The 27675-nt window shown below is 43.0% G+C and overlaps 1 protein-coding gene across 2 annotated transcripts; it reads left to right on the top strand.

The window, feature by feature from the left end:
* Positions 1-138: 138 nt before the first annotated feature.
* On the top strand, positions 139-27419 carry mical1 (microtubule associated monooxygenase, calponin and LIM domain containing 1). Of its 2 annotated transcripts, XM_061058073.1 has the most exons (26): positions 139-408; positions 846-928; positions 3945-4263; positions 5749-5956; positions 6664-6771; positions 6931-7026; positions 7217-7372; positions 9279-9379; positions 9602-9859; positions 10226-10341; positions 12587-12713; positions 14175-14253; positions 14453-14600; positions 14934-15124; positions 17933-18039; positions 18316-18378; positions 18456-18699; positions 20439-20509; positions 20713-21478; positions 21593-21732; positions 21812-21925; positions 22437-22530; positions 23889-23982; positions 24341-24414; positions 24981-25021; positions 26072-26210. In XM_061058073.1, exons 3-25 carry the CDS (start codon positions 4006-4008, stop codon positions 24992-24994), a joined length of 3627 nt encoding a protein of 1208 aa, XP_060914056.1. In that variant the 5' UTR covers positions 139-408; positions 846-928; positions 3945-4005; the 3' UTR covers positions 24995-25021; positions 26072-26210. The 2 variants fall into 2 exon arrangements, with proteins under 2 accessions (XP_060914056.1, XP_060914055.1); XM_061058072.1 differs by lacking the exon at positions 24981-25021 and having other exon boundaries at positions 140-408; positions 26072-27419.
* The last annotated feature ends 256 nt before the right edge of the window (positions 27420-27675 follow it).

Here is a 27675-nt window from a genome sequence, read left to right on the forward strand (position 1 = left end):
CACACACACACACACACACACACACACACACACACACACACACACACACACACACACACACACACACACCTACCCAGCCCTTTCATGTCCTGTCGTCACGTGCGCCGGTGCTCGCGCTGACTAGCCTATTCAGCTTTTACCAGGAAGTCCCGGATGAGGCTCTCTGCTCGTCCCGTGTGAGCGCCCGTGGCAGGTGAGCCAACGTGCACTCGTTTACCTGTAAACAAAAGACAAACAAAACATGGAAACGACACAGGGGACGCAGTTTCACAGATTCCCGCTTCAGACACGACTTCAGAGCAGGTAATGAAACTTCAGGAGGGTTTCAGTGAGTCGTCAGCGTTCACAGGAGATACATTTGTAACGTAGCTGAGATTGTCATTGTGCGGGACGCTCTTTTGATATGATGTAAGTAGTCTTTTAAGTTTTTAAAGGTTTTTTTTTATCGATGAATAATACAGCATAGTGATGTCAGTGTCGTTTTTTCAGCTCATTTTACTGTTAAATACACAAACAAATTGATGTGTTGTAGTCATTAACCTCCTTGTATGGATGTGTATGTACTGTATGTGGTGTTTTCTTTGTCCACATATGTTAGCTCTCACACTGTAGCATCTGTTCTTTTTAAATCAGGCTGCTTGCACTTAGTACAACATGTTTGAACAGTACCATTCAGAGACACACCTTCCCGTTCATTTATCAGCTTTCATTGTGAACAAACACATGTTAAAGGTTACATGTCAATGCCTCACTGAAAACCCCTCTCTGTTTTAAACCTCCAGTCCAGGAAATGAATGACACCCCTTTCTCTTCATTCTCCCATCTGTTTTCTCTCTCTCTGCCAGACTGAAGATCAGATCCTGATCCATCACCCTGATACTCACACTGTTGTCACACACAGCGCGGCGGAGCTTACACATGTAATAAGGTGGGTCAATCCGACCCAAATCCAATCCACCGAGACTGAGGGGAATCAGGTCAATTCACCTTTATACCCAGGTTGCATCTGTCTGATCTTGTTCGCCGCATTCCTGCTTACACTCGCCTCTTCTGTTTGAATTGCTTAACACGAGTCAGATGCTTGTGACTGTGTGTGTCGGTCGGTGTGTGTGTGTTTCTACCTTTGCCACAGATGACCCTTCATTTCATTCAGCATGACCCCTTTCTCTAACTATATTTAGCAGAGTCACAAGAAGGTGTTTTTTTTTTAACCATGGGAGACTAGTTTGAGCTTTCTTCTAGTAAAACTGTACATGTCTTAGGCTGGTTGAAAACAGAAAAAAAAATTAGCACAGAGTATAAATAAAGCTGCCTTTTGGGAATAAGATCAAAGTTTCAAGATGATTCTTTTGAGTTATTTTTAGTTTTTGACAGGTTTTCTTGTCTCCGCAGGCCGTTTCTGTTCTTGGTAAACGTTTGTTTCTCTGGTAGGAAACTGGCTCCATTTTGCAGCCTGCAGTAACAGGAGACTTTTACCACCATGCAATCTTGTTTAATCATGTTAGACCAAAGGTAACACTGCCAGATTGTGCATGTCTGAAGGTGGATTTTTGCTTTTGCTTGTAGGGTCCAAACGGCAAACGAATAGAGAAACAAAAGAAAAGTGTAAATTACATGGATTTTAATTTAATCTATCCTACCAACATTTTGTCTTTTCAGTGCATGTGCACGCTCAGCAGAAATATCAGTTGCATTAAAGCTCAGTTTGGATCTAAGCAGGCTTATCTAACACCTCCATAATTGTTTGCATTTGGATTTATTGCTGGTAGAAGCTTGTTTCAGCGATTGACACCATGTGTTACAGAGCAAAAATGGCAGGAAATGAAAAAACAAGAAGGTCTTGTAGCTCCTTGATATGTTTTCTCAAAAGTTGCGTCATCATGATGTTTTTGGTAAATGGTAAAATGTGATGGAGTCATGTTGGTGATACAGTTTCCATCAGGTTGAGACTCAAAACACACACAGTCATGTACAGTCCTGCACACACATGTTGTGCAGATCTCTGACTTTAATTACAGCCCGTGTGTGACTCAGGTGGTGCACAAGGGGCTGCAGAATTAGCAGCAGAGAGGAGGTGCTGTGAAGTAAACCTTATCATCAGGAAGTGATGCATGCATGTTAGTTACAGGAAATGTCACCGCAGCTTACTGTTGTTCTGCTGAAGTGTGAAACAGTCTCTGTGCCCTGTACTGTAAGGTCTGTGCTTTTACTGTTTGACTTCTATGTTGACATATAAGATTAGCATTCTGACTCTGGTGCCGTTGTGTTTTTTTTTTAAATAACTCACCTTTAGTAAACGTTGATACAGCAGGGTGAAAATTTGAGTGATGAGCTGAATTTTTAATCTATATTTTATTGTTTGAAGTTATTTTGGGGTCTTGTTTGCCTTTTATTGGAGAGGACAGCTGAAGAGAGACAGGAAATGATGGGAAGAGAGAGTGGGGGGGATGACATGGAGCAAAGGGCAGAGGTCGGATTCGAACCCACGACCGCTGCCTTAGCCTCTGTACAGTACATGGGGGCGCTCAACATGACCGCAAGTCTATTGCCAAATATTTCTATCATCTGTCTCTGATGCTTTATGGATCAAATTATAGTAAGGGACATATTCCGATTATTTTCAGATTCTCAGAACTGCTTGTTGATGTGATTGGTCGAACAAAAAACAGTGTTTAGTTACTTTGAAATACATACTGTACATACTGTACTAGGGGTGGGAATCGATGGTTACTCACGATACAATACAATATGATAGCAGATAAGCAAAACATGGCCTAAGATAATTATATCACGATACTGCAATTCTACAATAATCTAGAAGTTGCACAACATTCATATAATGATCAAAACATCAAACACATTTGGTGTCAGTCTCACCTGTTATGACAATTCACCCTTTAATTTCTTATCTCAGCTGTCCAACATTATCCTGCTTTCTTCTTCTTCTTCTATCCCGCTGTTAGCTGCTTCTTTGGCCAATTACCTTTCTTTCACATCGCCCTCATTCCCTCATTCATGTCATAAGTGACATTAAAGATAAAGATAAGATAAAGATTAACTTTATTGATCCCCCATGGGGGACATTTTTTTTTGTCACAACAGCTCAAGAAACAGGAAACAGGAATATAATTATCAAAAATAACAAGTTAACACAAGTTAACAAGTTAAAAATCAATCAAACATATGTACGTCAGTTAAATAAAGGGAGAAAAACTACAATAATAGAATAATACAAGTTATGTAGTTATGAGTCATGAAGCAGTGAGGGGATGAGCTAAATGTTCAGGGAAATCTGTTTGGATTGCAACATTTAGGAAAAGAAAAGAACTAAAGTATAGATAGTAATCCTGATTTGATAATTGTATCACACAAGACAGGACAAAGATATTATGCAATATTGTTATTCTGCCCCTCATACATCAACAGAGCACAAACATTTTTGTTAATATCTGATGTTATTATTCAACTATATCACCAGGCCCTAGGTCGTTTTTCTTGTTAAGTGGAGGTGATAAACACACAGTAGTCATTCCAGCCCAGAGACATGGAAAAAGTTGGATTCCCCCTTTGTGTCTCCGCCGTATGTTTCCATTTATCCGTGTGCTGTTTCATACTGAAACTAATGACAAGTACACGTCCTGAGGCGGCATGAGAGTGACACATGAGCTGCTGTGGGCGGGCTGCAGAGCTGTGCAGTTGTAAAGAAAGAAAAAAAAAAAAAAACCACAGTGAGGAAGTAAGTAATGACTCAGCCGCCCAGGTGACACATAAATAAACATCTGGACTATAATTAGCAGAACTTGAGGAGGAGCGTTTGTCTGGCACAGAGGGAAGGAGACCACTACCAGGACTCTGTAACCCCTTTGATCATTTGCAGTAAACCTCTCGCCAGAGCCAAGTCATTTCCAGGTAGGAAACTCATGATATAGCCTCTTCCTTCACAGATAACCAGCAAACCCAGTGACCAGAACGCCGGCTCCTCCACCATCATCATCATCCTCCAGCATGGCGAGCCAGGACCCGGTCAACTCTTCACACGCCACCTTTGACCTCTTCATTCAGGCGCAGACCTGTAAGGACGTGAAGCAGCACTTTGCGGAGCTCTGCAAGCAGCTGGACATCAACCCTATAGATTTCAAGAGCTTTTACAGCAAGTTGAAGGAGCGACTGAACTACTGGAAGGCCAAAGACCTGTGGAAGAAGCTGGACAAAAGAGCGGTTCACCAGGAGTACCAGCAAGGGAAGGCGTGCGCCAAAAACAAGGTACTGGAAACCTGTCGGCCTCTTCTGTGTGATCTATTTTAAAGAGACTTGGAGGTTCTTTTTGAGTAGAACATATTTTACATACTGTCGCTAACAGGGCTGTTTAACCGGGATACAGAACCACTGTGAGATGACTTTGACAGTTTCTTAATGTGTGAAGAAAAGTGGCACTGATCACTTCGGCATCACAATGTTTATTTCCTCTAAATTCATGATGTGATATTCATGCGGCCTGTGACAAACCAACATGTCACCTTGTGTCACAAGAACAAGATCTGTAGGATTCCAAATGAAATGATTCACATGGCAAAAATCAAACTTTTTTAATGAAAATTAGATGAAAAATCTTCTTTTTCTGTTTTGATTAGACATCATAACTATTTTAAGCATTTAAGTTAAATGACCTTTCTTCCTGTCCTGGCTCTTGCTGTCCATCGGTCTACATGGTTGAGTTGTTGGGGGTCAGAAGTGGCCATGTGGTAGGGTAGGTAGTGTCAGTGTTGTCACATCAACACAGCCTCGGTCTGTTGAAGGTGGCAATGCTGTTATTGTTGTGGTCGCAACTAAGTGGCCAAAGGGAAGGTTATGTAACTCATGAGTCACGCATAGGGGCTTACCAGGGATGAGGGATGTTTTCAATGAGTGGTGCTTATCCTTAGATTAGGGCACCAGTACTTTGTCCATTCATCCATCCATTATTTGTCCCACTCGGGGGTCGCGGGTGGTTTGGAAGCCGATCCCAGAGTACACCCTGGATTGTTGGCTAGTCGATCACAGGGCTTAAGTACCTTGTGATTATTTCAAATTCCTTTATTTGTTTAGATTATTAGTGTAGTTTTTGTTTGGTGTGTCAGCTTATTCTTAAATCCTTTTGTAATGATAATTTCATAAATTAGTTTTAACTACCTGCAATTAGACATAGTGTTTGTTTTTGTTGCTATCCATGAGTTTTATTATTAAATGTATATAATGGTACACAGCCCCTTTAAAGCGCCAGTTTTAAGTTACATTTGTTTGGGCGATTTTTGCCTTTATTCGATAGGACAGTTGAAGAGAGACAGGAAATGTTGGGAGGAGAGAGAGTAGGGGATGACATGCAGCAAAGAGCAGAGGTCGGAATCAAACCCCCGATCGCTGCGAAGAGGTTTATAGCCTTTGTACATGGGGCGTGCAACATCCACTAGGCCATCGTTGCCCCAATAACTCCAGTTTAAAAACTACAAAAATATCAGTTTGAGTCGTATGAACCGGCCTTTCACCAAACGACCGCTGGGATCGGCTTCATTCTGTGTAATGTTTAAACCTCTGACCGCTCCAAGGCTTTCCAGTAAATTCCAAAATCATACTTGTTAGCCCCTCCAGGCTTGAAGCTAAAAATAACAATGCTTTGCCCCGTAGAGTTACAACATTTTATTTCCCGTCACTGTCCGGCCTGATCATCCCTGCTGTGACTGTGTGTCTTCCTCCTCCTCTCTCTTTCTGTAGTGCCTCGTGTTGGGCGCTGGACCATGTGGGCTGAGGACGGCCATCGAGCTGTCCCTGCTGGGGGCTCAGGTGGTGGTGTTGGAAAAGAGAGAGTCCTTCTCCAGGAACAACGTGCTCCACCTTTGGCCCTACACCATCTGCGACCTCCGCGGGCTCGGAGCGAAGAAGTTCTACGGGAAATTCTGCACCGGGTCTCTGGATCACATCAGTGAGTGACTTCTGGCTGAGTTTTTAAATGCTCTTTTGAACAACTAAAAATGAACTCAACCAAAAATCTTAGACTCATATTTGAAACGTTTATTTTTGTGGCTGCAAAAGGAGCTGCATGAAGTTTGATAAATTGCCTCGAGTGACATCACTTGGGTCGATGTTTGCTGGTGCAGAAGACTACATTTGAAAATCTTGGGAATGTGGAGTCATGATGCATTTTGGGTAATTTAGTAACCTTGTTTTAATTATAAAACTCAAGATTAGTCAGACTAAGTGAGATATTTGTCTTGGGCTCTTCACCCATGCTGCAGCCATAAAAAGACAACAATCAACATTGTTGATATCTGCCAATATATCTGTATCTGATTTTTGCCTCCCTAATATCGATGGCGGTACTGGACCCAAAGATCCCATACCGGTCTGGCCTAGTATATTTAAACTGTCTGCACTTATTTATGAATTTCCTATTTGTGAACTTCTGTACTATGTCACGACTTTGCTTCTCATTCTTCCTGTGTTGGAGAGAGACTGAGCACACAAGATTTCATTATTACTGCTGCTTCACTGTAACCGCAGTGAAAAAGACAAAAGAACTTGAACTTACTCGTTCTTACTTCCCGTATTCATGACTGGCTGTACATCTTTGTTATCTAACACACACACACACACACACTTCCAATGCAATATACATGTGTGTGTTTCCAGGCATCCGTCAGCTGCAGCTCATTCTTTTGAAAGTGTCACTTCTCCTCGGGGTGGAGGTTCACACCGGAGTGGAGTTTCGGGGCTTGATTGAGCCCTCAGGAGACAATGGTACTTAACATTTCTCAACCTGCACTTTGTCATCACCATCAGCTGTTGTTTTGTAAACGTATAATATTTAAGAAGAAAAAAATATGCAAAGCAGTCGAGTTGTTATGAAACATGCAGGGGCGGTTCTGTGTTCATGAAAGTTTGATGTGTTTCTGACAGGGTGGATGGCAAAGCTGCAGCCCGGGTCTCATCCCGCCGCAAACTTCCAGTTTGACGTCTTCATCTCTGCTGGAGGAGGCAGGTTTGTCCCTGATGGTGAGACAAACACGCATGAACTGTTGAATCACTTCTCTTGCAAATGTTGTAATACGGGACGCAACAGCTGCGTGCATGGCATTATGCAATGCCTGGTTGTTACACATAATCAAAAAACGTCCTACAGCAGCCATGTTTAAAAAAAGTGAGCTTTCCTCAGCCCTAGTTTCCTCTCTCCTTAAAACATCAGGATTCAAGCACAAAGAGCTGAGAGGAAAACTGGCAATCGGCATCACAACCAACTTCATCAACAGAAACACGGCAGCGGAGGCTCAGGTCGCAGAGATCAGCGGGGTGGCTCGCATCTACAACCAGAAGTTCTTCCAAGAGCTGCTCACTCAGACGGGTAGGGGCTCTATAAATATTGGACATCACTGCTGTTACTTCACCCAGTGGTTCGTCAACCGCCTATAAAGCCACAAGTTCTTCATTTTCTGACATTATTATGCTGGTTTTCTGGAGCCAGAAGTTACAAAATTCTGACTAATTGTTGGTGATGATGAGGAGGGAGTGGTCTGCAAATTCATAGTTGGCCAGTCCGAGCCTGTTGCTAACAAGTTAGCACAATATAAGTTCATACACAATATGAGATTAAATGTGTGGTAGCGTCTGAAACTAGTGTACTTGCCAATTGCTCATCTCCTCTCCCCAGTGGAAGAGTGAGAAGCAGGTGACCAAGTAGCTTCTAATGACCAGCCGTCCCATCACCATGGCCTCCTGCTCTCTTCCTGCAGTAAATTTCCACGCACCTGATGCAACACAAAAAATCAATGTGTGACGAACACTTTCTGAGCCAGGCAGCAAAACATGCCGATTAGTGTTCACGTCAAAAGTAAGTTAATGCTGAAATGTCACCCGCCGTGAAACTTGAGCACAGACTTCTGGGATGATCTTTGGATAAACTTTTAAAAACCAACGCTGCAAACCGTATTTGCATGAAACATGAGACAGCACAAACAAGGCCGATACGTTAAGTTCACTTGAGGTGACACCTAGCAGCACCTACCTGTCACTCAAAGTGGCCACATGTCTTCTTGTAGTTGAAACAGGTTTGTTTTGAGTTCAGTTGAAATGTAAAGAAATGTTCTAGAAGCAAAGAAACCTGTTTCTCTGTACCAGGCTGTATTCATTTTTACTTAACGGGCTTAATGGGGATGGACTCTCTTGTGCAGCTGGCCTCAAGTGGCCACTCGAGGAACTGCAGATTTAGTTATTCTCGTATTCACGCGTAGTTTTTTCAGCCATGGAGGTTCAGCCATTTGTGGGCGGCTGTGGCTCAGAGTTGTCGTCTCTCAACCAGAAGGTCGGTGGGTTAAATCCCCAGCTCCTGCAGCTACATGTCCGATGTGTCCTTGAGCAAGACACTTAACCCTGATTTGCTCCCGCTGCTTCGTCGGCTGCATATGAATGCGCATGAATGGCATTAGTTACTCCTGATGGTCACTTTACATAGCAACCACTAGCATCAGTCTGTGAATGTGTAAGTGTGACATGCGGTGTAAAAATAGAATTTAGCTTTGAATAGTCAGAAGACTAGAAAAGCACAAGCTCAAGTCCATTTACCATGTGGTCGGAACCCTTATTACATCCAGAGTCGTGTTAAACTGTTTGAAAGAGGAAGACTTTCTTTTCAGTGAAGCAGCTTTTTTTTTTTCTCTATTTCAGTTTTCTGTTTAAATATTGAAGCAAGAAAAAGAGGAAATCAGTTGCTTTGCATAACGGGAGAGAGCATGAATTATGAAGTGGAGTCACAGAACCGTCACATTCCTAATAAGAACATGAGCTCATTTTTTAAAATTATTTTATTGCTCTCCTGTTGTGCCTCGCTTGAAAGACGCCCCCCTAAAGGCACGAGTTGAATGTTCACACTGTCAGGTCGGGTTCAATGTGAGGTGTTAAAAAAAACCCAAAAAACATCCGTGCTCTGGTGCTAAGTTTAATTTCTTGCGACAGTATCAACCCTGATGAAGCCGAGCCTTCACTTCCGACCTCCTCTGCATGTTCTGCACCTCGGTTTGCAGCAAACATTACAGACATTGTGTGAATCACTTGATTGCTCCCACCTCCTGACCTTCTTGCGACTCTGTATGCTCACCCACACTCTAATTGAAAATGCATTAGCATACAGGTTAATGACAGAGAGAGGAAAACGCTCTTAAATAGAAAAATGCCCTTTCTGAATCCGTCATTCTCTTACACTGCTCGCCCTCTCTCTCTCTCTCTCTCTCCCTCCTCTCCATCATCTATTCCAGGTATTGATCTGGAAAATATTGTCTACTACAAGGACGACACCCACTACTTTGTCATGACTGCCAAGAAGAAGAGCTTGCTGAAGAAGGGGGTCATTAAACAGGTGGGAACAACACATCCATTACCAAGAAAAAGTGTGATTCTTATTGGCAGCTGCTGCAATCCCTGGACGATTAAGGGAAAAAAGAAACAAACCAGATTGATGAAACGGGTGCTGTCAATCATTCCCGTCTTTTTCCCGCAGCCTGGCCTATTAGCTCCAGCAGTCACCTGGAGTAGAAGAAGTGTCATGACTCATCACATCTCTCGCTCTGTCTCTCTGCAGGACTTCAGCGATGCGGACGAGCTGCTGGCTCCCGCCAACGTTGATTTCGAGGCTCTGTGTCGATACGCGCAGGACGCCGCCTGCTTCTCCACAGGCGGCAAACTGCCTGACATCCAGTTCGCTAAGAACCCGTCGGGTCAGCCGGACGTGGCCATGTTCGACTTCACCTGCATGCACCGGGCCGAGAACGCCTCTCTGGTCAGGGAGAGGAGGGGGAAGAAGTTGCTGATGGGTCTGGTTGGAGATTGCCTGGTGGAGGTAAAAACAATGAGGCCTCTTGGTGTTTGAATTCAATTTGGTCATCATGCTAAATATTTAGGAAGGTAAATGTCATTGTTAGCATTGTCTTTAACATTCTGAAGTTAGCATTATTCTAACCGTAGCCTCTCATAGCCGCCAGCCGTGGAGTCTTCCTCTTGTTTACATGTGATTGGGAGTGTTTTGAAATTTGAGCAGAGTTTGAAATGCTGGGCAGCTGCTTGTTTTTCCGTCCCATAAGTTTTAATCTGCCTCATATTGTGATACTCACTCGCCGTATGAAATGTTTCTGCTCCACTTCCTGGTGATTGTGAGAGCGTCTTAATGCGCTAAAGCCACTTTTTCTCTGTTCTCTGTCGTGTGCAGCCTTTCTGGCCTCTGGGCACGGGGATCGCTCGAGGGTTTTTAGCGGCTTTCGACACAGCGTGGATGGTGAGGAGCTGGGGCATGGGGGTCTCGCATCTCAAGGTCCTGGCTGAGCGGTGAGTCAACGTCATAAAAATGCAAAACAGCATTAAAGACAAAGAAAGAAAGAGCATTTCATCTTAACATGATGAGCCACATCCTGCAGAAAACCATGGAGTTCATTCATGATGCAACTACATCCTGTTTCTTCACTACCTGCTGTAGACAGTTTGCTGATTCAGTGAACTTCTGCAATTGTTTTTGAAAAGAAAAAGTGTTACATACTGTTTCTAAAATATACACGATAAACTACATTTATCAATCAGTATCAGAATCTGGTTTTATTGCCAAGTACATTTACACATACAAGGAATTTGACTTGGTGTATTGGTGCTAAACAATTAACAAGGAAATAAAGAAGAACTATCAACAACTTAAATAATACAGAATAAGAAGCTATTACAATATAAATAGAATTTAAAAATGTAAAATATTAAAAATAAAAAACACAAAAGGTGCACTGTAGGAGCTGTGCAGTGGACTATGAGAAAAAATCTTACAGTGTATGTAACCTACTCACAGAGTGCATGTAAGGAAAATAAAGTCCAGTGGGCGTTAATGTAACGCAATCGAAATAAGAACAAGAGGAGGTTTCAGGATCAGCTGAAATAAAAACCTGCACTTTATGTTGACTCTACTGCAGTTTGAATTTGCTCTTATTGCTCTGTTACGTCATACTGTAAGCACAATATCCTCCTGTAATCATGTATATTTAATTATTTTAAAATACTCATATTCTTTTATTTACTCTGTATTTTGATCTTCTATTTATTGAAGAAGTGTTGTAGTCAAGACTTAGCGGGACCAGAGTGCTCTGAGACCGAGAGAACAAAGACATTTAGGGATCGAGACCGAGTCAAGACCAAGACCAATGCAGGGAGAGACCCTGACAAGACCAAGACCATTAATATCACAGAAAAATCATCATCTCGTGTGCAGCGGGCGTGTCACTCACTTAGATCGTAACACCGGGAAGGTTGCGGCCGTAACCGGGGGATAAAAATGAAACTACAAATAAATTAATTAATTTAAGTTATTTGTTCTTTTAGAAAGAGAAATGTTCCTTCTAATAGTCTATCAGTTGTGGTCTTGACCGCTCTTGATTCAAAATCCGGAGTCCGCCCAGTCTGAGATCGAGACAAGACCAATTTGGAGTACTACAACACTATATTGAAGCATGTTGTTTTTTATCTCTCCTTGAATGTTTATTTGATTTGTGGAAAGCACATTAAGGGGTCTTTATGTAGGAAATGCGTTTTATAAATAAATCTGCCTTGCCTTTTTTTAAGGATTCAAACATCACTAAAATAAATAGATTTCCTTGATTAATGTAAAAATGCACGAAGTCGTCAGTTGGCCTGTGGATAGTCTAATCAGCAACACGTCCCAGCTTGAGATGATAAGTGAGAAATAGAGTGTGTGGATGCATATTTTTAGAACTAATTCAGCATGACTCCTTTATGTGATGAGAATAAAACAACGAGGCTTCAACATGAGTCCATTTGGAGCTTTTGAAATTTAAAAGACAAACGTAGACGGAATATTAAGGCCACATTAAAGAAAAAAAGTCTAAAAATGTCAAGATTGAAGTCGTAAAATAACCAGGAGGAAGATTTTAAATCCGTGAATCAATTTAAATGAGGCGATGGTTAAAATGATTATTCTGAAAGGTTGCATCAGAAGAGCAGTCTGAGCGAAAAACGATGAAAGGAGAACCCTCAAAGACATTTCATCTGCCACAAAAGATACAGTTTCCTTCAAGTCAGTGTGGTTCTCTCTGCGGAAAAGCTCCAGTTTCTTGCAGTGTCTTTTCAGGGTTTTGATAATTCTGACAATGAGATGCTGTTGTGCCAAAAGAATGTGTAGTTTCATATCTGCATACATCGTAAATACTCCTTGGTATAAAAGTCTTTGAGAATGATCAGACTGTGATATATGTTGTGGTGATCCTGAAGAGAAAATGGAATGAAATGTGGAGAACCTGGTTATTTTAACGATCTTAACCGTGGTCCTTTTTTTTTTAAATCAAACATTGAAATAAGAGGAGGGACCTGCACACTAGTTTAATGCCAGACAGCGTCTTTTTCACGTTAAAGAGTTCTGTCTCCGTTCAAAGTGAAAGTCAGAAAAACATGCGTCAATCTTTTTTATTTTTACATTTCTGGGGTTTTTTTTATGCGTCTGTACGTTTTTTTACACGTTGACTCATTTACAGAATCTCATTTCTAAACTTCTGTGTTTCATTTCTTCTTAAATGTGCAGAGAGAGTACCTACCAGGTCCTCTCCCAGACTACACCAGAAAACACCAGCAAGAACTACGCCGCTTACACCATCGACCCCAAAACACGCTACACCAGAGTCAACATGTCCTCCATCCACAGCAACCAGGTCATCCGTCATCCTTTATTTACTCAACACAGACTGAGATCGGAGTTACTTTAATCAGACACACAGACTACAGTCTAGTAGATAGTGTTGTAGTCAAGGCCACACTGACCGAGACCAAGACATACCCGAGACCAGAGTGCTCCGAGACCAAGACCAAGACATTTAGGGGTCGAGATCGAGACCAGACCAAGACATTTAGGGTTCGAGACCGAGTCAAGACCAAGACATTTAGGGGTCGAGATCGAGACCGAGATCAAGACATTTAGGGTTCGAGACCGAGTCAAGACCAAGACATTTAGGGTTCGAGATCGAGACCGAGACCAAGACATTTAGGGTCGAGATCGAGTCAAGACCAAGACATTTAGGGGTCGAGATCGAGACTGAGATCAAGACATTTAGGGTTCGAGACCGAGACCAGACCAAGACATTTAGGGGTCGAGATCGAGACCGAGACCAAGACATTTAGGGTCGAGATCGAGTCAAGACCAAGACATTTAGGGGTCGAGATCGAGTCAAGACCAAGACATTTAGGGTCGAGATCGAGTCAAGACCAAGACCAGGGCATGGCAAGACCGAGACCAGACTAAGACATTTAGGGTCGAGATCGAACCAAGACCATGGCAGGGCAGGGCAAGACCGAGACCAGACCAAGAAATTTAGGGATCAAGGCCGAGTCAAGACCAAGACGTTTAGGGGTCGAGATCGAGTCAAGACCAAGACCAGGGCAGGGCGAGACCGAGACCAGACCAAGACATTTAGGGTCGAGACCGAGTGGAAACCAAGACCAAGACCATAAATATCACTAAAAAATGATCAACTTGTCTGCACGGGGCGTTTCACTTAAACCGTGACACCGGGAGGGGGATAAAAAGACACGTTTCCCTTCTAATCACAGTGAGGAAAAATCGCCTTTCAGTGGTGGTCTTGATTTAATAACCCAGAGTCCGCCCAGTCTGAGACCGAGTCAAGAACGGGTAAAAATCATTTTGAGTGAGACCGACTTCGAGTACTGCAACACTACTAGTAGACACAGTCATATGCATAAAAAAAACACAGCAGAACGTACAGTCCTGTCTAATAACATGATATAAATCCCTAGAGCAGTTGTGCTTTTTTGCACCACTGAATTGGCACAAATGAATCTGAGGCAAAATGAAGGCAAGCTTGATTTTCATCTGACTGCATGATGCCTTTTTTTTTCTTATTTATTGTGATAAATTCAGAATGCTTGATGTGTTTATCGCAATAATGAAGAAGTGGTAATTAATAGTGTGGCCCTTTATAGAAGGAGATTTTGATTCTCAGAGAAGTATGGTTTTTATGAGGGAATTGTTTACATTGAATTAAGTGTAATAGACAATATAAATGTTATTTTTAATGTTGTCTGATGGACTCATGGAGCTAGTAGAAGAATAAGTTAGTCCATGAATGTCAGGCTTATCTACCTGTCCCTTTTTGTAGGTTCAGCACCTGTATGACGTGGACAAATTCAACCCCTCTATCAAGAAACTGAAGAGTAACCCGTCTCCCATGCGTCAAGGTCAGATCTTTTATGATTACTCTGTTAGTCTTTATCTTTTCTATTCAGCTGTGTTGAGCTAAGGAGGAATCATTCTGTCACTTTGTGGACACTGACACATCATAAAAATATAATCCGCCATGTTTAGATATCGGAGACGGACGTGTTTTTTATGACAACCAGGAAACCACAAAGTTCTCTTGTATGTGTCTTCTCTTAGATTCAGTCAGCGGTTTTGAAGAGTTGTTGAAATGGTGCCAGATACAGACGGCGGGTTACAAGAACGTGAATGTGAAAGATTTCACTCAATCCTGGAGGTCTGGACTGGCTCTGTGTGCTATGATCCACCACTTCAGACCTGAGCTCCTGTAAGTGTCTCACCTGAACTCAGCTTTGTTTTTATCTGACAACACGGCTAATGTTTGGAGTCATAAAAAGAATCAAGATGAATCAATAAAATGATTTTAAAAAATGTGGAAAGAAGGGGCACAGATGGCCTCTCTTCCCTGATTTCCTGTCTTTTTAAAAAAGGCATAAAGGCCCAAAAACAAATCCTAATAAAAAGTGGCAATATAAAAAAGTATGAATGACACAATAAACAACTGAACAACAAGCAAAGATTTGATGGAATCACCACCATCATCAAACCCCCTCAATGATTCATCCTGTTGAGTAATCTCTCATATTTGTTTCCTCCACAGCGACATGTCCTCTCTGGACGAGTCCAGCGCTGTTCACAACAACCAGCTGGCCTTCAGAGTCTTGGAGAAGGAGCTGGGCATCCCTCCTGTGATGTCTGCTGGCGATTTAGCAAACAGCGGACAGATAGACACGTTATCCATGGTCTGCTACCTCACACAGGTCAAAAAAGCCTTCACTGATCCCAGGAAAGGTAAGAGTTATGGCTATGTTGGACTTTTATATTGAAAAGGCAAATTACCAAAATAAAGGCAGGCAATATATTCACATAAAGTGCTTTTTCTAGACTTTTATAAACATGTTGATGCAAACTCAGTCCCACATATGCAATGTACATAACAATGTGTCCTTCCACTTAAGCTGTCTAATTGTATCTGTAAGCGCTAGCCTCCTGGCTAACATTAGCTTCCTCTGGGCCCGCTTACTTCAGTTACATTACACACAAAAAAACCCATTCATATCATTTTAAGAAGAGGGGGGGGGGGCTACACTTTACTGGAGCAACAATAAATAAAATGTGTGTTTTTGTTACTTTAAGAGGTAATGGTGAGTATATTGGTGTGCTACTTGTCCCCAGAAAGCTGTCCCCTTTATCCCCCTTTATGGGCCGCCTTGCAAGTAGACTCAGAGTTCAGGGGGATTTGAGTCTTGAATACTTTATATTATTATATTATTTTGTGAACGCCGACATTAGAATACAAACTCAGTTTAGGAAAATCACAGAATATATGAACAGGATTTGCCTGAATTGAGCCACGTCGTCTGCAACATGAATGATTTGCAGAGTTCTCTTCCTGCTATTCCTTTAAAGAGCCCATATTATGCGTTTTTTGGGGTTCGTATATTTAATCTATGTACCTACTTTTGTACGTTCACAATAGCTAAAGTCTGAAAAAAGTGTCTGTTTTCATGTACTGCTCCTCCTTGCTCCCTCTCCGCTCTGAGTCCGTCAGCTACGCTCTGTTGAGCCCACACTGTTAGACCCCACGTGGGCCAAGTCTGCTCTGATTGGTCTGCCGATCCGCTCTGTCGTTATTGGTCAGTTGCTCAGCGCGCTTCTCGGAAATTTCAACATGAGCTGCAGGGCCACAACGAGCCAATGGGCTTAGATCAGTGATCTCACACTGACAATGACGCCGCACTGACACATTTTTATGGAGGGGGGCTAGAACCGAGCGTTACATGCGGCTAATGCTACAGCTAACAGGAGGAGGTAGGAGAAGCCGCGTTTCTGCGGACTTTTAATTTTTGCACATAGATGTTCCTAAACATGCACAGGACACTTGGAAAACACACTAAAGAGCATATAAAACCAGAAAAAGTATAATATGGGACCTTTAAAACGATAGTCTTTAAAAAATCTATGTATTGGGGATTTTTCTGTTCTGTTTGTCCTATTTCTATGTTAATTTTTTTAACACCAGAACTCAAAGACACATTTCTTCCTGCTGATCCTTTCTGGTTTTTATTATGATGCATTTTTTTTTTTTTTTAAAGGGGGGGAAAGAAAATGATCCAAAGGCCAAAAAAGTACTCTGCAACCAATCACAGTCATTTTGTAATTGATCTATGGATTAATACTTCAAATGTGATTTTATCTTCTGATATATTTTTGCTAATAGTGCCAGCAGCATCAATGTTACATAACTCTGTTGCTAAGACACCGCTCAGCATTAGCATCACCTTAAAAGGGTCAGGTGTCCTCCCACTGAAATCTGTTCAGTGTTGAGAAGTGATCAAACCGCTGCTGTCTCTTTAAGAGCTGATTACCCAGAATTCATTGGGCTTAAGTGGCTAGTGCTGTGCTCAGAGCCAGCCTGTACTGGTGCTGCTGCTGCTGCTGCTGCTGCTGCTGCTCTCCTGCACTAAACCAGCAGGCAGAGCAAAACAGGCACGGTGTGAACCAGGCTTACCTGAAGGAGAGATCTACCATTCCTGCACTGAAAGAGGATTTTCTCCCGGCTCGTTGCAGCAGAGGTATTTTTTACAGCAGGAGGAGTTTGAATGAGAAGCCTAAGATTTGGAGGCAGTGAATGAGCTGAAGTGGGTGTGATGATGTACGCTCTCGCTCTCTCTCTCTCTCTCTCTCTGTGTGTGTGTGTGTGTGTCTGTGATGCTGCGCTGCTCTGCTCTGCTCGGGATCCGCTGACTGATGTGCAGGCAGGAGGGAAGCTGTCAGTCTCCGGTTACCGTCTCTGAATGATGAAAGAGTGGGAGTGTTAGTCAGAGCCGGGGCTCAGGAGTTTTTTTTATGAGGCTTGACAAGTGATATTCAGCTTCTCCTGCTGCTGCTGCTGTGGCGTTAGAGGAAATACAAGTAAGAGGGATTATTTATATTCCTGACAGGAGAATTCAGCATAAAAGGACAAACCTTGAAGATATTAAATAAAAGGAACAAAGAGAATATTTTGAGCCTCTGTATGCAAAGCTGCAAGTAGGCCAACAGCAACATTCAGTCTTTCTCTCAGGTTTGCAGCTTAAGGTGGTCAAAATGTTCAATACCAAAATGTTTTACAACGATAAAATCTTCATTATTTTAATGATTTAATAGTGTCTTAAAGTACCGAAGCTTTGAAAAATCACAGATTCTCAGTCATACTTTTACCTCAGTGCTGCCATGAGAGGCAGCAGCAGCAGCAGCAGCAGCAGAAGCAGCAGCGGTCCATTTAAACTCACAGGTCGGCAAATACTAAAGTCATTTTGGTGTCTCAGAAATGCAAAATTACGTGTATTCCTCTTACAAACGGAGAGAAGAGGCGGTGAGCTGTGTGCATTGTATGTATGTGTGAAGTTAAGACAGTGCAGTATCAGGTGCCTACGTCTTCTATTGTGGTTCCAAAGGTATCAACACAAATATCAAAGTTGTTTGATTTTTCCTGGTATCTTTTCAGCTCTCCTGACCGCCTTATTTGCAGCCCAATATTCAAACAAGATAATTAAATCCTGTGTTTTTCCCCCTCTTTGAAATTTTCCTTCTTGTTTTCTTCTCTGCCGATTTCAGACTCTGCGACTCTCTTGCCGTCGTCCAAGCCTCTCACTCTCTCCCAGACGCAGTCAGCCGTCTTCTTCCTGAACAAGCTCAAGCACAACTCTCTGCAAAGACGCAAGGTACGCACCGCTGCGACCGGCTGACGCCCGGTGTTTACACAGCACCCAGAAATGTTTGATAAAGATATTTTCCAAACACAGACGGGGCTCGCTGGCTGGAGTTCACATCTGGGCCGTCAGACGTGACTCACATTTGTTTTTGAGTCTCGTTTTTTTCTGTTTCTGGGACACGTTGTCAGAACCGAGGGAAGTGTTTTCAATAAACATGGTTTTGTGTTTATGTTTGGATGTCCTCTTTATTCGTGTCAGATGATGGGCTTTTCTTGTTTTCTGCAGGAAAAGTTAGCAGCTGAGCAAAGAGGAAGAGCAAGTGAAAAAAGGATGGGAGATGAGGACAGCGTGAGTTTAAACTTCCTGCACTGACTGATCTCTTTTGTACTTGTTGTTTCCCTGACGTTACCTCTGCCTTTCCGCAGACGTTGGTGCCTCCAGTGTCTCCCGAGCTCAGTCCCACACCTGATCCGGCTCCCGAGCTCGAGCCCGACGGAGATTCTGCTGTGTCGCTGACAAACAGTGAGGAGTGCTACTTCTGTGGTCAGAGGGTCTACGTGCTGGAGCGAATCAGCGCCGAGGGGAAGTTCTTCCACCGCAGCTGCTTCACCTGCCACAAGTGTAGCATCACGCTCAGACTGGGAGGTTACACCTTCGACCAGACGACAGGTGAGAGTGCTTAAAGCCCAAACACCCAGAAGTTACTGATTGCAGACTCACTAGAGCTGAGGCTGCAACACCCCCAATTCAGCCAGACCACGAGGGACCTGAAGCAGCATTTTTGCAGATTTTTCAGAGTTCACTTTGAGTTCAGACTTCACCAGACGTCACTGATTTATTTATGCACATTGCATTGCAACACAGCTGTGTCATTTTTAGTTTTTCTGATTTCCAACTGCGAAAACTTTAAAAGATCTTTATGATGAACATTTCAAAAATACCTGAATCATGTTGTCAAAAGTTAGGTTTATTCACAGAGCACCATTCATACGAGGCAATGCAAAGTGCTTAACATGTATTGTAACATTTCCGACATTAAGGTCAAAACAGAAAGGGAAAAAAAAAAAGATCACATCCCTCACCTTAAACCAGCTTTGTTTCCACCTGACAACTCAACTCGTGTCCCGAGTCGTAGCAGAGCCAGAAAAATAACCACACTGTGAAAGCTGTTTACTACATGATCCATGCGTCGTGTTTCTGTTCTGTTTTTTCTATTTCTATGGTAATTGTTTAGCACCAGAACTCTACAGACACATTTCTTTTGATGCATTTTTTTTGCAAGAGGAGAAAGAAAAAGGCATTTTAAGGCCAATCAGCCAATCAGTTATCTGCTCTGCATGTCTGCCAGTGTTCTCGTGCTCTGAAGTCACTGACTACGTCATCTTACCTTCCCCAACAGCCACAGATTCACAGACTGGTCTTGACCTAAATAATACAGAAATATGCAGAAGGAGCAAACTCAAAGGCCGAGTCTTTCAGAACACTAACTTGTATTTACTGTCACAGAATGACCATGTAGGATCTGTATGACCATGTTGTGATGAAGGCATTTCAATACTTCTAAAAGGGAACACCTTGGAGTCTTTGTACCCCTATCTAAAGAGAACCTCAGGGTAACTATTTCTGTAGGCTTCTGTAGTCTTTTTCTCTTTTTGGGGCTGAATTTAACCGTGCAGTCTCCTGGTTATTGGTAAGTGAGCGGGATGTCAACTTCGACCTCAGACAAACAGGCTGAAAATCAGACGATTCTGACCACCAGCGGGTCATCGGTGCTCCTCTGGATCAAGGGTATCCACCGAGGTCGCCAAAACAAAACTAAAAGTTCCTCACAGGAGCTTTAAGTTAAAAAAAAATCTAATATTCAACTTACTACGCCCCAACACTAGATATTTAAATACAACCAACAGAGTGCCTGCCTTGTTAAAAAATAGAATCAAAACTCCTCTCTTACCGGAATCAGGACACCCCCCCCCCCCCCCTTCTAAATGTTGTTGAGGTTTCCTGAGTGTCTGTCTGTGCTGTAGTGATATTTCATCTCTAGTTTTTTTTTAGCAGCTTCTATCTGCTAATCGATCCTCCCTCCATTGAAGCACTTGATGCCGTGTTGTTGAGTATAATGCTCTTGTATTTCTGCTTCCAACAGCTATTTCCCTTTTTTATTACATGTTCTCTCTGAGTCGAGATTTGCTCCGATAAGTGAAGCATCACTTATTCATTTATCTCGTTATTAATAATTTGCGCTCAGCCCCCCTTTAAAGGGGTCCCATTTAGACTGAAATGAGATGAATCATTTAAGAAAACAGCAGGAGGGGTGTGTGTGTGTGTGTGTGTGGTGGGGATTCTGATTCATTTTAAGCACGCCAGCGTTCATTTCATTCAACGCCTTTTTCTCTGCCGTGTCCCCTCAGGGCGGTTTTACTGCGAGCTGCACTCTGAAGAGCTGGAGATGGGAAACGGGGCAGCAGAGGCATCGTGCGAGGTGGGTCACTGAGCAGAGCAGATGTTGAAGCGCTCTGTTGCTCAGACGCTGCACGCTGAATCTTTGTGTTTGTTCTTCTGTTACACAATATTCTGTCGTCGGCCCGCAGCAACGCACCACTAATGAGAGCGTGTTTGTGACAGAGCAATATGTAGTCCATGAACCAAAAAAGAAGAAATACATCTTTTTGTTTCCGTTTCTAGGATGGCATAGGAACTCTCAAAGAAGAAGAAGAGAACGAGCTCTCCGGTGATGATTACACTCTGTCTCCGTCTGACGAGGAGTTCGAGTACACTCTGGAGTTTGACTCGCATAAACCTAAAGGAGAGGATGAACCTGAGTCCAAAGAAACGTCTCATGAACCTCCAGAAACGTGCACAGATTCTCAGTCTAAACCCGAGGAGGAGACAGAGGAGCTGATGCCGAAGCCTGTCCCGAAGCCGCGCGTCTTCCGACAGACCACACCCAGCCCTCACCCCTCTCCTCCGACCGCAAAACCCCGCACGATCCACCTTTCAGACCCCCCGACTCCAGAAAATCACCCGTCTCCTACGCCTACAAAAGGGAGCTCCAAGTCGGCTCCGGACTCCCGCCCCAAGCAGTCGCTCAAAAAGCTCCAGCTGACGGCGGAGGAGAAAAGCCAGCTGGTGAATCTGCAGAGTTTAAGCGCCGACTCGGACTCGGAGACCCCCGGCGGCTCCTCCTCCTGCTCCTCCTCCTCCGCTACAGCAGGGGGTCCGAGCCCGCCGAAAGCAGAGGGCCTGGACGGCCAGGAGGAGGAGGGCTATTGGAGCGGGAGCACGGCCGGGCACATGCGGGAAAAGAGGAACCGGCGCTGCTTCAGGAGGAAAGAGATGCCGGAAGGGCACACCCGAGTGCGGTCGAAGTTTTCCCCTTGGAATCTGTCGTCTCCGAGGATCAGCAGAGACACGCGGCTCAGTGTCCACATCAATCACCCGGGGAGAGTGGGTGAGTCTGGGTCACTCATTTTCCTCCTGTGTCTTTAGTGGAGGGGAATATGTGCAGGTGTTATTGAGATGTGCGTCCGTCTGATCACATCGTTCTTACATTTTTTTCCCTCAGAAACAACATTCAGACATGTTCACAGCGCCTCGGAGGAAGGCGTCGACGGAGACGATGGAGACGATGACGACGACGAGGACGAGGACGAGGACGACGATGAGATGTTTGGACAATACGACTTTGACTTATATGATGAGAAAGTGAGGAGAGAAACTGATGCGATGTCTTTCGTTTACATTAATAGAGACACTTCCTGTTCTGACACTCACGCCTCTGTAGTTTCAGTCGGTGCCGTCGGACCCCGTCGAGGCGGAGAAGTTGGAGCTGATGAAGATGAGGACGCTGGAGCGACGAGCAAAGATGAGCGAGTTACAGCGGCTGAGGAAAGCCCAGGTCAGTGTCTATCTCTGTGTTTGAATGTTCTTCGTTTTTATCTATTTCATTCATTAAAACTTTGTATTTTGTCTTTTGCACATTTACAAAAAAAAGATCGACTGATCAACATTTTCAAAACATAGATATTTAATATTTCTTTTTGATACCATGTGTTTTAAACGATACAATGTCTTTTATTTTGAAGGAAGAATGTGCAACATTTTACACATAAATACAGTAGAAATCAAGTTTATCCTGTGTCTCTGAGTCATGACTGTCTACAATGAGAAAGAAGCATGAGTCCCGGTGGCTGTGTTGTTGTCAGAGCCGTGTTTACATGGACGGGACGGCCTTGTGTATAAAAGCTGTTTTAGTCAAGGACTAGAGAGAAGAAGAAGAACATCGTCTACTCACTGTTTTTTGGATGTCTCTATTTCTGAGACTGCACACACAGCCATGTATAAATTCATCAGTAGTGTTTTTTTTTATTGATTTGAAATGTTAAACTTGTATCTGTTTGTGGTCACAGTCCATCCAGAGGAGACTGGAGGAGATCGAGGTGACCTTCAAGGAGTTGGAGGATAAAGGTGTTGTGCTGGAGCGGACTCTTCGAGGAGAGGCTGGTGAGACTCAAACATTTACAGCACACTCTCAAGCTTTTCAGATTTTTTTGTCAACTGTACAAACATTTTATTTAAACCTGCAGTAAGAGATTTTTCAGCCACAGTGGGAAAGCTGAAGACTAAACTGGATACCAAACAATGGCATCAACCTTTTTAAGTTTATGTGGTAAAGGTATTAAGCAAACATTTGCAGCCGTTACAAAGCTAAACTATCATTTGTTTTAAGCTGTCAAGTGAACTTACATTTTTTTCTCAAGCACATTTAGAAACAGCAGCTTCTGTCCAAAGTGCTGTACAATGAAACCATACTTAAGCATCACAGTAGCTACAAGTAAATAGAGAGACACACGACACAGAAAACAGACAAACCTCCTTTTCAGGTCCAGAGGGCTCTAATGCTAACACATAAAAGTGTGTTTTAAGGAGGGACTTGAAGGAGCAGAGCGATGTACGTCAGTGTTCATTGTGTGTTAGTATGTCTGCACTTCGGTGCTGAGCAGGTGGTGCACAGTTTGACTTTCCTGATTTCTTTTTTGCTCAAAATAGCTGCGACAATCGATATTGGAAAGTCGCTGTGAGTGCACCGACAATGAACAGTAACGTTTCTGCCCGAGAGGACAAAAAAAAGAGCTCAAACATGCTGCTAAGAAGTAGAGTCAAAGTTTGCTTTAGAGACTGTGTTTAAAAAAAGTCCTTCTTTTATTACAAGCAGAGAGGTTTTAGATTCACCCAGATTTTAGTCCCCTGATGCTCAAAAATATAGTTTCATGCTGAGGAATTCAAAGCTCTATTGTCATTAAACTGACGTGCAAGACGACAATACAGCAACATGGCGTTGGCGCTTCTAGAGTTAAACCTTTTAATATCATCAGAAAGTTCAGAACAAGTTGAAAAATAAACGTTTGGTGTGTGACGTAAATTAAATCCTCACGACTCTGCTGAAACAATGTAGAGAAAACGCAAATGAGCTGCTGTCGATTTTGACAGAGAAAACTGAAACAAGTAGCCAATAAGCTTCAGTAGACGGTAAATATGAGACAGGTGTTTGTGTTTTTAAGCAGCTGAATGTTTGCCTGAGGTCAGTTTCCCTTCAGACACACTGTCGCTCACTCACATGGCCGTTGTGTCACAGACTCAGAAAATCTTGTTCCACAACTCTAAATCTGGAATTTCCATACAAACCTGTCTTCCTCTTTTTATTTAAAACTTAACGAGCAAACATGCCGTCTCTCTCTCTCTCTCTCACGCACACACACACACACACACACACACACACACACACACACACACACACACACACACACACACACACACACACACACACAAAGTCACACTTGTTTTTTTTTTTTCTACTTTAGGCAGCGCCGGCTCTCCTGAAATGATCGAGGATTGGATCCTGCTCGTCCACGAGAAGAACGCTCTGGTGTCCGAGGAGTCTGACCTCATGGTGGCGTAAGTGTGCACAAGTTTGTTTCCTTTCTTGTGCGTGTGCGTGTGCGTGTGCGTGTGCGTGTGCGTGTGCGTGTGCGTGTGCGTGTGCGTGTGTGTGTGTGTGTGTGTGTAACGGGAGGACAACACAGCTCTTGTGCAGAGGGGTGCGTGACAAAGTGGCCAGAAGGTCCATAACAGCTTAGCTCCGCCTCCAAACACTGTGGTTTACTGTTCAGCAGCTCGGTGTGAGCAGCTCAGGCGTCTGTAGAGTCAGACTCTTTTTTTTTTTCTTCTTGTTATTCGGCCTGATGATGACCTGCAGCTACAGCAGGATGTAATGTTGACATGAATAAGCTGTTGTTGTTTGTGTTTCTCTCAGGTCTCGACAGCTGGAGCTGGAAGACAAGCAGGGCACGCTGGAGCTGGAGCTCAGGAAGTACATGGAGCTGGAGGGTGTGTAAACTGTTGTGCACAAACAACTTTAAGATAGATGTTGAAGAGAGCAACACGAGCTACGGCTACTGAGAGGATTATTGCATGCTCCCTCCTCTAATGAGAGCAACAGTGCTTTGACATTTTGCTAATATCCATCCGTGACATGTGGGTTTAAACTTGAGGACTAACTTAAGTATAATCTCATATCCTTTTTTAAACAGAGACAGTTGCATTATGGGTTATTTGTAGCCCGCATGCTGCTGGGCTTGCAAGTTTATTCAGGTTGTTTGTCTATAAGAGTGAGTCATCTTTAAAAGGACGTGCACAGACTTTACCCAGATGTCCACACGAACACTGAAGGCTTCCTGGTGCTAAAAATGGTTCCTTATGTCGAACACTTAAAAGTACAGTCGAAGAGATGGGGTGGGCAGATTCTGCAGTCCACAGTCTCACACAGTCCTGTGCTAAATATAAAGTCAGCTGAAGCCAATGTGAGGCTCCTCGGTCAGAGTTATTAAAATGAGATGTGCATTTTTTCCAATGTATAAATACAGTAACATCCCTCTTTGTTACTCCCCACACAGATTTTCAGTGCTGAGCTGTTTTGGAGAAATAATACTGAAGGGTATAAGATTTTGTCTTATAAAGAAATATAAAAAGACGAGGTGATATCGTCACAGAAATCTGATTCGATCTTTAATCAACCACAGATAATTTAGCTTCCATTGCATGAAACAAGTTAGGAACACAACAAGATCCAAAATCACCTTTGAAGTTGCCATGGATAAATTCTTCTTTTTTTTTTTTTTCAAATCATAATTTTGAGTTTTATAAATAATAATACCAATCAAAAGTTCCACCAGGGCTGGGCAGATAGATTCCATATTTGTTCATTTGGATCCCCATTAGCCACCACCTAAGTATAGCAGCTGCTCTTCTCTGGGTCCACTGATACAAACATGAATTTCAAATTGCCACATAGAGTGCAGTAAAGTGCAGAACAAAAGAGATGCACTGAAATGTTCCAATCAGTGGACAGAAGCGGCATTTTCAGGCCACTATGGGTGCAATTCAAATGAACGAATAAAGAGTAAAATATCCCCCTGAAAGAATAAACAAAGAGCTAAAAATCATTTTTAGCTCATAGAATCCCAGCTGTTAAATGGTTGCAGATAAGTAAACCCGAAACAGGTATGTAAAATAAGATTCAGCCTCCATGTTGTCGCTCAGTGAAATGATTATTCTTGGATATTCAATCCCTCATTTTGTGGTGGTGGGTCATTTTCAGGGCAGACCAAAGCTGCTATCGTTCTCTGAAGATTCATCGATCTCACATTGTCATGATGATTTAATGTTTTCATACATGCATTCTCGATATGATAATGCTAATGCTGCTTCTTCTTTTTTTTTTTTGCAACTTTGTGTTTATTGGGCAATCCAAACATAGTTCATTTCTTACATCATTATTCTTTTCTTTTTTTATAATGTTACACAAAACAATAATAGAATGCAGAAGAAGAAAACAAAATGGTTATAATAATATCTTAGTTTGCCCAAATTTTTTGTAATAGAGAAAATACAAAACAAAAAAGTGACACACACGCATCACCAATGTAATTTCAGTTTTTGCAAACGGATGCTGCTTTTAACTCTGCACGTGTGAATGTTTTTGCAGAGAAGACAGCCGAGCAGGAGGCGGAGGAGGAGCGGGTCCTGCAGCAGATGATCGAGGTGGTGGACATGAGGGACTCGTTGGTGTCGTTTCTGGAGGAGAAGAGGCTGAAGGAGATCAGCGAGGAGCAGGAGGCTTTCTCCATCAGGGAGGCCAAACGGCACTCCAAGGCAGGAGCTCAGGTTCACTGGGCGTAGGGCTTCTCTCACACACACAAACACACACATTTAAAAAAAAAAAAACCTCTCTAGTAGATTTCCTTTACATGCACTGTTTACAAGACCTGCTGCTTTCAGACTCAGAACCTGAAACTATTGAAAGCCAAAGATGAAGCGTCTGCGGAGGGCGACCCCACCACAAGCCGTCTTTTCTTTTATCCAACCAGGATGAAGAATTCAGGCTTTATTATCGCCCCCCCCTGGGCGGAGAGAGATTTTCAGTCTGCAATCCGCCCCCCCTAGAGGGAGACATAAGCCCGGAGATGTGAGGCTTTTAAGCTCTGCCTGCAGTCATGGCCGGGGTCACTGCTACGGACCACATGTGAGACGGAACTCCTCGTGTTTGCTGCGCTATTTAACAACCTTCACACAGCGGATCATCATCATCATCATCATCATCATCATCATCATCATCTCGCAGCCTGGGACCTTTTTTCCCCGGGAAACTTCGGATTGTTTGTGCAGAGCAGCATTTTGAGAGGATCCTGCAGAAACTGGCTGCGGAGCGTTGGCGGTGGATGCTGACTTTGTCGTCCATGTTTGTTTTACTTGTGACATCAAAGAAAAAGTGCTACTGTACACAATGACATACTTAAACACATATCATATTCTATGTTTAGTATTTGTATACTGAATAAATTATAGACAGATTACAAAAGGAAACCAAGAAGTAGATAAAATATTAGAATTATGAGATGACGTTATGAGTCTTTGATTTTATTCTTCAGTTTATTGATGAATTTTTCTGACTTTTGTAGCACTTTCTGCTTCTTACCGCGTTCTTCCCTGTGAGCATGTTGGACCTCAGGGGTGATGGTTCAGTCCTCTCGGATCAGACTTTTTGGGCGTTTTCACTGTTGGCCTTCCACAGTCAGCTGCTCTTTAATTGTTGGTGTATTATATTAACACAGCGGGTTTTGGGGGAGGGGGGAGAAAAACAGGCTTTAAAGGAATGGTTTTCATCTATTCCTAAAAAGGTATTAATCCTCTGCAGGTGTTCCTGTTCAGACACAAAAGAGCGGTTTGTTGTTGGTTAAAAGGAGCCTTATTATAGTCTTTTATTGTTCTGCTGCCATTTCTGTGCCGCCTGGACGGCACTTCACAGTATATCAAATAAAATTCATGCACTTTGATGTTCATAGTTTTCATGTTTTGTACACTTTCAAGGTTCAGCTGGTGCACGCTCATTCCTCCCAGCGGTATCTCATACAGATGCAGTGGCCTTGGCCATTCAGTGAACTGTAGTTACATAAAAAAAAAAAAACTGACTGGCTGCTGTTCTGCTGTCTAACCACTAGGGGGCACACTTGTCCCTCTAGAGTGCACAAAGCCTTCTTCTCTCACTTGACTTTGCTTGGAAAAACTCCTCTGTGTGTCAGAAGTGGAGCA

This window comes from Labrus mixtus, chromosome 15 (genome assembly GCF_963584025.1).
Source record: "Labrus mixtus chromosome 15, fLabMix1.1, whole genome shotgun sequence".
Taxonomy (NCBI): domain Eukaryota; kingdom Metazoa; phylum Chordata; class Actinopteri; order Labriformes; family Labridae; genus Labrus; species Labrus mixtus.